Source organism: Salmo salar, chromosome 07 (assembly GCF_965601325.2).
Source record: "Salmo salar chromosome 07, fSalSal1, whole genome shotgun sequence".
Lineage (NCBI taxonomy): Eukaryota > Metazoa > Chordata > Actinopteri > Salmoniformes > Salmonidae > Salmo > Salmo salar.
The window spans coordinates 15,127,413-15,136,402 of NC_138297.1; the positions used below are offsets into that span (position 1 = coordinate 15,127,413).

General features: G+C 52.2%; 1 protein-coding gene across 1 annotated transcript; it reads right to left on the minus strand.

Moving 5' to 3' along the window:
- Positions 1-1,231: 1,231 nt before the first annotated feature.
- LOC106608581 (uncharacterized) lies at positions 1,232-5,852 on the minus strand. The gene has a single exon (XM_082977387.1). It carries the CDS (start codon positions 5,585-5,587, stop codon positions 2,696-2,698), a length of 2,892 nt encoding a protein of 963 aa, XP_082833513.1. The 5' UTR covers positions 5,588-5,852; the 3' UTR covers positions 1,232-2,695.
- Positions 5,853-8,990: the final 3,138 nt, after the last annotated feature.

An 8,990-nucleotide genomic window follows, 5' to 3' on the forward strand; every position in this document is an offset into this window, starting at 1 on the left:
ACCAGGAATATACGTATGGCGAAGCCAACTGTTGCTGACGTCACCGTTTCGCGGTATATAAATCTTGTGCGTCCATCCATTCAGTGACCAGGTGGCCCTCCTACTGCGTCATCAGCTGATTAGTGATAAATGCGCCAGAGCATGGCGGAAGGCCGGCAGAGTAGCTGACCAGATCTGTCCCTATGGAGCTTACATCATCAAGGAGGTGCCCCTTAACAACGCCTAGCAACACAACCCGACTGTGTCTGAGTGGCTAAGCCTGACCCTGAACACACAGAAGGGCCCATGAGCGATCACCTTACAGGGCGTCATTTCACTGCATTCTGTCTGTGGCACGGAAGGGAATAAAGATATTAACAAAAATAAAATCTCTGTAGTCAGTGACACATCTATCCCCTGTGAGTGATCACCGCCCAGCCTCACAGGCAGGCCTTTGGCTGGCTGCAGTCTGTGGCACAGAGATGAATAAATATCTCTGTGATCTCTATGGTCAGTGGCATCAGATAACCTCCAGTTTTAAGAGCAGCATGCCATGAAGCAGGCCTCCAGTGAGAGGAGACCAGATGGATCAGAGATTGAACACAAAGAGACCCCCTTAGAGCTCCACACTGAGCCACAGTCTGGTCGTGATCAACACATTCCGTTAATATACAATAAGGAGCTGACCCTGCCAGATATGATGACACACAAACAATGCAGCCTGGGTATTGGGGACTGGTGTTGCCTAATAAGATAAGATGAGCATTTTATCATTTATCTTTTGAACTCTGCGTTGCTGGGAAAGGGCTCCTAAGTAAGCATTTCACTGTAAAGTATACACCTGTTGTACTTGACACGTGAAAAATAACATTTGATCTGATAAACAATTCCTAGGTATTGGGGACGGGTGTTGCCTAATACAGTGAGATTGTTGCGGGCGAGTTTTTATGAATCATTTCCCACCCCTGTGGGCTTTGATTGATGGATTCTAAACGTTGTGTTTGTTGCAGAGCTGTGATATTCCTACGTTCACACGCCCTCCCACCTCTCCTGTCAGCGCGGAAAGGCATCTTAAGGTGTTTATTTATACACCCAATAGGGCCTCTTCGACTTAGTGCTGCTTCCATATACTCTCTGTGCACAAGGAATCAATTTCAAACTGAGATTTCTGCATGTCTCCTAAAACAGACAGGATTACATCATGAAGTGATTGGACCACGAACCATTAAATCACAAGACATGAACATCGATAGAACCCTTATCATAACATTTTAATTAACAATTACTTAAAACCTAACGGGTAACAAAAATAAAAAAAGCATTTCACAGTCCTTAGATCAGAAGGCACATCTTAGATTGATTTCATTGTCATTTCTGATAGTCTGTCATTTACAAGTGCAAGCCATCCTTTGAATGGGAACTGCAGTTACTGTCAAAGTTGCTAGAGGGTGCATTGACTTCAGACTGTAAATGTTGGTATTGTCCCATCATGGCTATTAAGGAAGTCCATAGAAAGCTAAGGCCAGGCCTCTGACAAGAGGGACTGGGGCGTGCTGAACACTTACAGTATGTGACATGGGACTGGGGAGCGATTGAAAGATCACTAGTTCACTGAAAAGGCCAATGGTAAAGTCAATCAGGAGCTTGTGACCCCCATTACAGTCCTTGTAGTCTGTAACATCTTACATCTGCACTCAAACCTACATGTGGAGCATGGGTGAGATGACTAGGAGAGTTAGTTTAATTGGAGCTGAATGGAAGGAACCATCCCCTTAGACAGACAGACATTCCATGGAATTACCAAGAGTTCTGTGGTCTATATGAAACAAAAGGCACTTCATTGAATCAGGAATCATGACACTAACACATTTTCTGGAAAAGTCATTGCTACAAACTATACATATACAAAACAATCAATCAAACAGGTATATACACGCGTACTGTATAAAACTCATTTGGTCTGTGCTGTGAATTGATTTGTTCCGGTACTTAAAAAAGCAGAAGCATAAAAGTAACATCCGAGTGATTGCTTTTTCTCAACAGTCAAATGCATCATGACAGTCATGCTTGTATAGTTTGGTTCAACTGCTGAAATGTCTGTTGTCCTGCAAAGGGGCGTGAATCACAACCGCCTTCATTCACCAACTTCTGAGGTAAATCAGAAACTGCTTCTTTGACAACGTTGACGAAAATAGTCATTTGTGACGTAACACTTTGGGGAATGAGCTCAAAACCTGAGCGTTTGTTTGAAAGATGCAGAGACCCAGATTTCATGGACAACAGAAAATGCTATAAGCTACAGTATAGTTCTTTGGCTTTGGATTTCAGATGGCACTGGTGATACATTAACAGTGTATTCGCACAGCATCTGTAACTATAACCAGAGGACGTATTCAACAACAATCCCAATAGATGGTTTCTATTATGACCCTATAGTGCAATCATATAGGGATCATATACCTTGTCCTGTGAGATCAGCGTAAGCAACAATAATGTCAAATCACCGCAAGAAAAGGATCTGTGTTTTTTTTTGTATTGCTTCCTGTTTCTCTTCTCTTTTCTCTTTCAACCGATATTCCACAGAAACATCCAAGTGTTTCACGGAGTCGCGTACAGTAAAACAACCACCCAAGTCCTCTCTTACCTTCTTCACATCCTCTCCTCTTATTTATAAAACCAGTTTATTTATCTACAAGTCTTTCCTTATTTCGTCTGTTTAAACATGTGACTGCATCCCCTTGCTGGGATTGAGCGCGCCCTGCTTGTTGTGCGCCCCGGAGATCCAATGGTAGCAGTCGGTGGCGGACTTGTTGCGTGGTGTGACAGCGCAACGGGTGCAGTAGACGATGCCCAGTGCCACCATCACCACGATGAAGATACAGAGGGGCACCAGGAGGCCTACCAGCAGCCAGTTGGCACCATCCTGCTTCTGGCTACTCTCATCCTCCTGGGGAGGCTCCCTTTCATCCTCCACCTCCACTACGTCCTCCTGGGGTGGCTCCCTCTCATCCTCCACCTCCACCACGTCCTCCTGGGGAGGCTCCCTCTCATCCCCCCCCTCCCTCTCCACCTCCGCCTCCACCACGTCCTCCTGGGGAGGCTCCCTCTCATCCCCCCCCTCCCTCTCCACCTCCACCTCCACCACGTCCTCCTGGGGCGGCTGCCTCTCATCCTTTCTCTCCCCCTCCACCACGTCCTCCTGGGGCGGCCCCCTCTCATCCTCCCTCTCCACCACGTCCTCCTGGTGCGGCCCCCTCTCATCCTCCCCCTCCACCTCCACCACGTCCTCCTGGGGCGGCCCCCTCTCATCCTCCCCCTCCACCACGTCCTCCTGGTGCGGTTCCCTCTCATCCTTTCTCTCCTCCTCCATCTCCACCACGTCCTCCTGGGGCAGCCCCCTCTCATCCTCCCCCTCCACCTCCACCACGTCCTCCTGGGGCGGCCCCCTCTCATCCTCCCCCTCGACCACGTCCTCCTGGGGCGGCTCCCTCTCATCCTCCCTCTCCACCACGCCCTGGTCGGGTGTGAGGGGGGTTTGAGGGGCCAGGGGAGAAGGCAGGGAGGGGGTGTGCTGGCCTGGGTCCTGGTCCATCTCTGGGGGGGATGTCACCCACCCATTGTCAATTCCCCCCACTTCCTCATTCTCACCAGCTCCATCATAGTTGGATGCGGGGACATACTGGTCAGTGATTGGCTCCTGCCGCGTGGTAAGTCCTTGGTCCTGGCTGGTGGGGGTGGAACTGATCCAGAACCAGTTCCAGGCCCCTCCCGAGATAGTGGAGGTGGGGAGGACTGAGGGACTGGCAGTGGTTTCCTCATCCTCCTCAAACCAATACCTGTCAGATGTGGGAGTTGGGGTGGGGGTTGTGTAAGATGTGGGGCTGGGAGAGAGACTGGGCGTGGGTTCCAACTCTGGCTGGACCTTGGCTGGGACATTCCAATTCATGATGTCCCAGCCGGGTGTATACTCCTCCTCTTCTTCCTCCTCCTCCTCTTCTTCCTCCTCCTCGGGCTCTTCCGTGGGGGGGGGCAGGAATGGGTTGTGGTGTAGGACTGGCTCCTCCTGGGGTGCGCTGGTGACCCAGATGATGTCACTTTCCAGCCTGGGAGGGTCTGTGAGCCAGTCCAGGGACTCTTCCTCCTCCGGGGGCCAGTCGGTGTAGGTCTGCTGGGGGTCCCACTTGGAACCGGGTTGACGGGTGACCCAGGGGTACGAGGGCGTGACTGCGGTGGGTGAGTCCTCCCCTATCTTTCTGCAGGAGAATTGGTCAGAGAGTAGCTCGTAGCCCACCTCGCAGTAACACTCGAAGCCCCCCTCGTAGTTCACACACATCTGCTGACATGTCCCAGGGATCTGACACTCGTCGGTGTCCTGGCAGTGGGAGGGGTCCTCAGGCAGGGGGGAGAAGCCCAGGTGGCAGTGGCAGACGTGAGAGCCAGGCGTGTTCTCGCAGGCGTGCTCACAGGGGTCCTCCATGCACTCGTCCACGTCCTCGCAGTCGCCCTCCTGGTCCGGCCGGTAGCCCTGGCGGCAGCGGCACTCGAAGGTCCCCGGGGCGTTGACGCACAGCTGCTCGCAGGGACTCTGCAGGCACTCATCTACATCCAGGCAACCACGCTCATCCGGGGCTAGCATGTAGCCTTCGGGGCAGGCACAGCGGTAGCCGCCCGACAGGGGAAGGCATTCGAACTCGCAGGGGGCGCTGTGGCACGGGTCGACAGCAACACATGTCTGCCCGTCGTCACCGAGCTGAAAGCCGTCCGAGCACTCACAGTAGTAGTGTTCCCTGGCCTCCTGGCAGAAATGCTCGCAGCCTCCGTTGTCCCGATCACACCAGCTCTTCTCTGTGGTGTCGGAGCAGAGGGGCGTCTCCCTGGACCACCCCACAGTGCCATCCTCCCTCCGCATACACAGCACTGACTGCTCCTCCTCGGTGCCCCCCGGGCAGGGCACCGTGGCTACAGATCCGAAGGGGACGTGGGTAAGGAGGCTACTGAGGAGACTGAAGGGGGTACTATAGAGGGCATTTCCGCCCCCCTCGCTCCAAATAGCCGGGCACATGCCCTTGTAGGTGTAGTGGCACAAGTAGCCATCCACGGGCACCGAACACGAGCCGTCCAGCCATTTAAAATTCTCATGCTGCTCGTGGGCGGCTGTGCCATAAGTCATAACCACACAGCGCGGGGCCGAACAGGTACTGGGTAAGTCATCCCTCAGCCAGTTGGTGTACTGGGTATCCTGGTCACCCGTAATCCAGGAGAACCCACGGAGAGGGCGAGAGGCGGTACACTGGCGAGGCTGTCTCTGGAGACCAATCCACACCCGGACCTTGGTTCTGGGGCCCCGTAGCTCCACGCTGGAGAAGAGAGCAGCGATAGTGTCAGCCCCCTCTTGGAGTTTGACTGTGGCCAGGTTGCCTCCCTTCTCCTTACAACTCCTCCAGGAGTCCAGGAAGGTCTTGCGCTGAAAGTAGACCACAAAGCAGCCGTCCTCATTGCACAGAGCGTCCCTCTCCTGTAGCTCCTGGCCCCATACAGGGGGACTATAGTAGAGGAGACCCAGTAGTGAGACGACAACAGCAGCAGCACAGCACACTGGGGAGCCCATTGTTAGTTCACTCTCCACAGCTCACTTTTCAAATCCTCGCTTTTTCTTTTTCTTATTTTTTCTCTTTCTCCTCTTCAACTTTTTTACTATTTGTTTCTTCTTGTTTTTTTTCTTCTCATCCAAACTTTTGTCTCTTCATCTGCACTTTACCTCTCCAAACCTCTCTCTCTCTGTCCAACTACCTCAGTCTTCCCTGCTAACAGAGTTCTGTGCCGGTGTTGAGTGCTTGCAGATTGTCCCTAGATTTCAGAGAGGGAGTGGGAAGAGAGAGAGAGGGAGGGAGAGTGAGAGTGCGGAGAGGGAGGGAGGGAGGGAGGGAGGGAGGGAGGGAGGGAGGGCAAAAGGGGAATGAGCGAAGGAAAGAGGGAGGGAATTGAAAAAATAATTATATGTTTTTGGAAGAGGTGGGGGGTTCTCAATGTGTGTGTGTGTGTGTGTGTGTGTGTGTGTGTGTGTGTGTGTGTGTGTGTGTGTGTGTGTGTGTGTGTGTGTGTGTGTGTGTGTGTGTGTGAGAGAGAGAGATGCCTGTGACTGTCTCGGGGAGGGCTGGGGGAGGTGCACTGCACTGTGTATATTTATCTTTCTAAGAGTGTGTCGTAAGGTGTTCATAAGTCAGTTTATGGAAATAGATTGGGACCCAGCCATACCCCCCATATCCCCTACCCTCCAACAACACACACACAGGCACACACACACATACACACACAAACATACACACACAAAAACACACCATCCCACCAGGCCTTAAAGGCAGATATTCATTTATGACGCTTCAAAATGTTTTTGTTTTCTTCAATAATTCCACAAGCAGGAGAATTATCAGACAAAGACCTGCCTGTGTTCCAATAGCCCACCACTCTGTTCCCCTTGGTCTCCTTTCAGTCCATAGCTGAATCTTTCTCTCTTTTCTTTGGTCCGTCTTTTTTACCTCTGTCTTTGCAGAGAGAACATTAACACTTTTTGCTTAACGAGCATGTCTGTTAAATGGAAATTACCGGTTAAAGGTTTGAATGCATATCCTCAAGGGATGTCTGTTTATCTGAATGATACTTGTGTCTGTTCTTCTTTGTGTGTGTGTGTGTGTGTGTGTGTGTGTGCGCGCGCACGTGCGTGCGTGCGTGCGTGCATGTGTGTGTGCATGCACACACCCACATGTAATACATTTTGTAAATACTGCATTCCCCACTCGCTTTTCTGTCCTTTACCAAAGCAACTCGTGGAATCAAATTAAGATTCCTTTCGCTCATAAAATGTGTCATCCGACACTGACGCTATAGCCTTAAGCAAGAAAGAAGATACCAGCCTAGCTCACATTGCATATACAACCATGATAGCAACAATCATTCCACTCAAATTGCTAATAACGCTCCTTTTGATATGGAACCAGAGAAAGTGGCCCAGGCCCTGCACAGGAAAGGGCCTCAGGGTTCGGGAATGAAAACAAGGCACGAGTTAATGGAGACTGTGTTTCCAACCAAACTGGGGGGGGGGGACGTAGCAGTCTGGGGAGGAGGTATCAGTCTGGGGAGGATGTATTCGTCTGGGGAGGTATCAGTCTGGGGAGGATGTATTAGTCTGGGGAGGAGGTATCAGTCTGGGGAGGATGTATTAGTCTGGGGAGGAGGTATCAGTCTGGGGAGGAGGTATCAGTCTGGGGAGGATGTATTAGTCTGGGGAGGAGGTATCAGTCTGGGGAGGTATCAGTCTGGGGAGGAGGTATCAGTCTGGGGAGGAGGTATCAGTCTGGGGAGGATGTATCAGTCTGGGGAGGAGGTATCAGTCTGGGGAGGAGGTATCAGTCTGGGGAGGAGGTATCAGTCTGGGGAGGATGTATCAGTCTGGGGAGGAGGTATCAGTCTGGGGAGGATGTATTAGTCTGGGGAGGAGGTATCAGTCTGGGGAGGAGGTATCAGTCTGGGGAGGATGTAGCAGTCTGGGGAGGATGTATCAGTCTGGGGAGGTATCAGTCTGGGGAGGACGTATCAGTCTGGGGAGGAGGTATTAGTCTGGGGAGGATGTATCAGTCTGGGGAGGAGGTATCAGTCTGGGGAGGATGTAGCAGTCTGGGGAGGATGTATCAGTCTGGGGAGATATCAGTCTGGGGAGGATGTATCAGTCTGGGGAGGAGGTATCAGTCTGGGGAGGACGTATCAGTCTGGGGAGGAGGTATCAGTCTGGGGAGGAGGTATCAGTCTGGGGAGGATGTATCAGTCTGGGGAGGTATCAGTCTGGGGAGGAGGTATCAGTCTGGGGAGGAGGTATCAGTCTGGGGAGGATGTATTAGTCTGGGGAGGATGTATCAGTCTGGGGAGGAGGTATCAGTCTGGGGAGGACGTATCAGTCTGGGGAGGATGTAGCAGTATGGGGAGGAGGTATCAGTCTGGGGAGGATGTAGCAGTATGGGGAGGAGGTATCAGTCTGGGGAGGATGTATCAGTCTGGGGAGGAGGTATCAGTCTGGGGAGGAGGTATCAGTCTGGGGAGGTTGTATCAGTCTGGGGAGGACGTAGCAGTCAGGGGAGGAGGTATCAGTCTGGGGAGGAGGTATCAGTCTGGGGAGGAGGTATCAGTCTGGGGAGGATGTATCAGTCTGGGGAGGATGTATCAGTCTGGGGAGGAGGTATCAGTCTGGGGAGGAGGTATCAGTCTGGGGAGGATGTATCAGTCTGGGGAGGAGGTATCAGTCTGGGGAGGAGGTATCAGTCTGGGAAGGAGGTATCAGTCTGGGGAGGACGTATCAGTCTGGGGAGGACGTATCAGTCTGGGGAGGAGGTGTCAGTCTGGGGAGGAGGTATCAGTCTGGGGAGGAGGTATCAGTCTGGGGAGGAGGTATCAGTCTGGGGAGGACGTATCAGTCTGGGGAGGTATCAGTCTGGGGAGGTATCAGTCGGGAGGAGGTATCAGTCTGGGGAGGTATCAGTCTGGGGAGGATGTATCAGTCTGGGGAGGATGTATCAGTCTGGGGAGGAGGTATCAGTCTGGGGAGGTATCAGTCTGGGGAGGAGGAATCAGTCTGGGGAGGAGGTATCAGTCTGGGGAGGATGTATCAGTCTGGGGAGGACGTATCAGTCTGGGGAGGACGTATCAGTCTGGGGAGGATGTATCAGTCTGGGGAGGTATCAGTCTGGGGAGGACGTATCAGTCTGGGGAGGACGTATCAGTCTGGGGAGGACGTATCAGTCTGGGGAGGAGGTATCAGTCTGGGGAGGATGTAGAAGAATCACAATGAGCTCATAAAAAAAGAAAACTTGGCCAAATCTCCCGGCCAAATGGTATGCACCAGCTCGTCACCTTTTAGAAAAGGGTAAAGGGGGCTAAGAGTCAGGAAAGGCTTCTCTGATCCACCGGACGATAAAACACACACATGCACACAGCCCTTTGGTTTCCTCCGACACATTGAAATT

Coding starts and splice junctions, on each gene's coding strand:
- LOC106608581 (XM_082977387.1), bottom strand. CDS start 5,587: ATGGGCTCCCCAGTGTGCTGTGCTGCTGCTGTTGTCGTCTCACTACTG.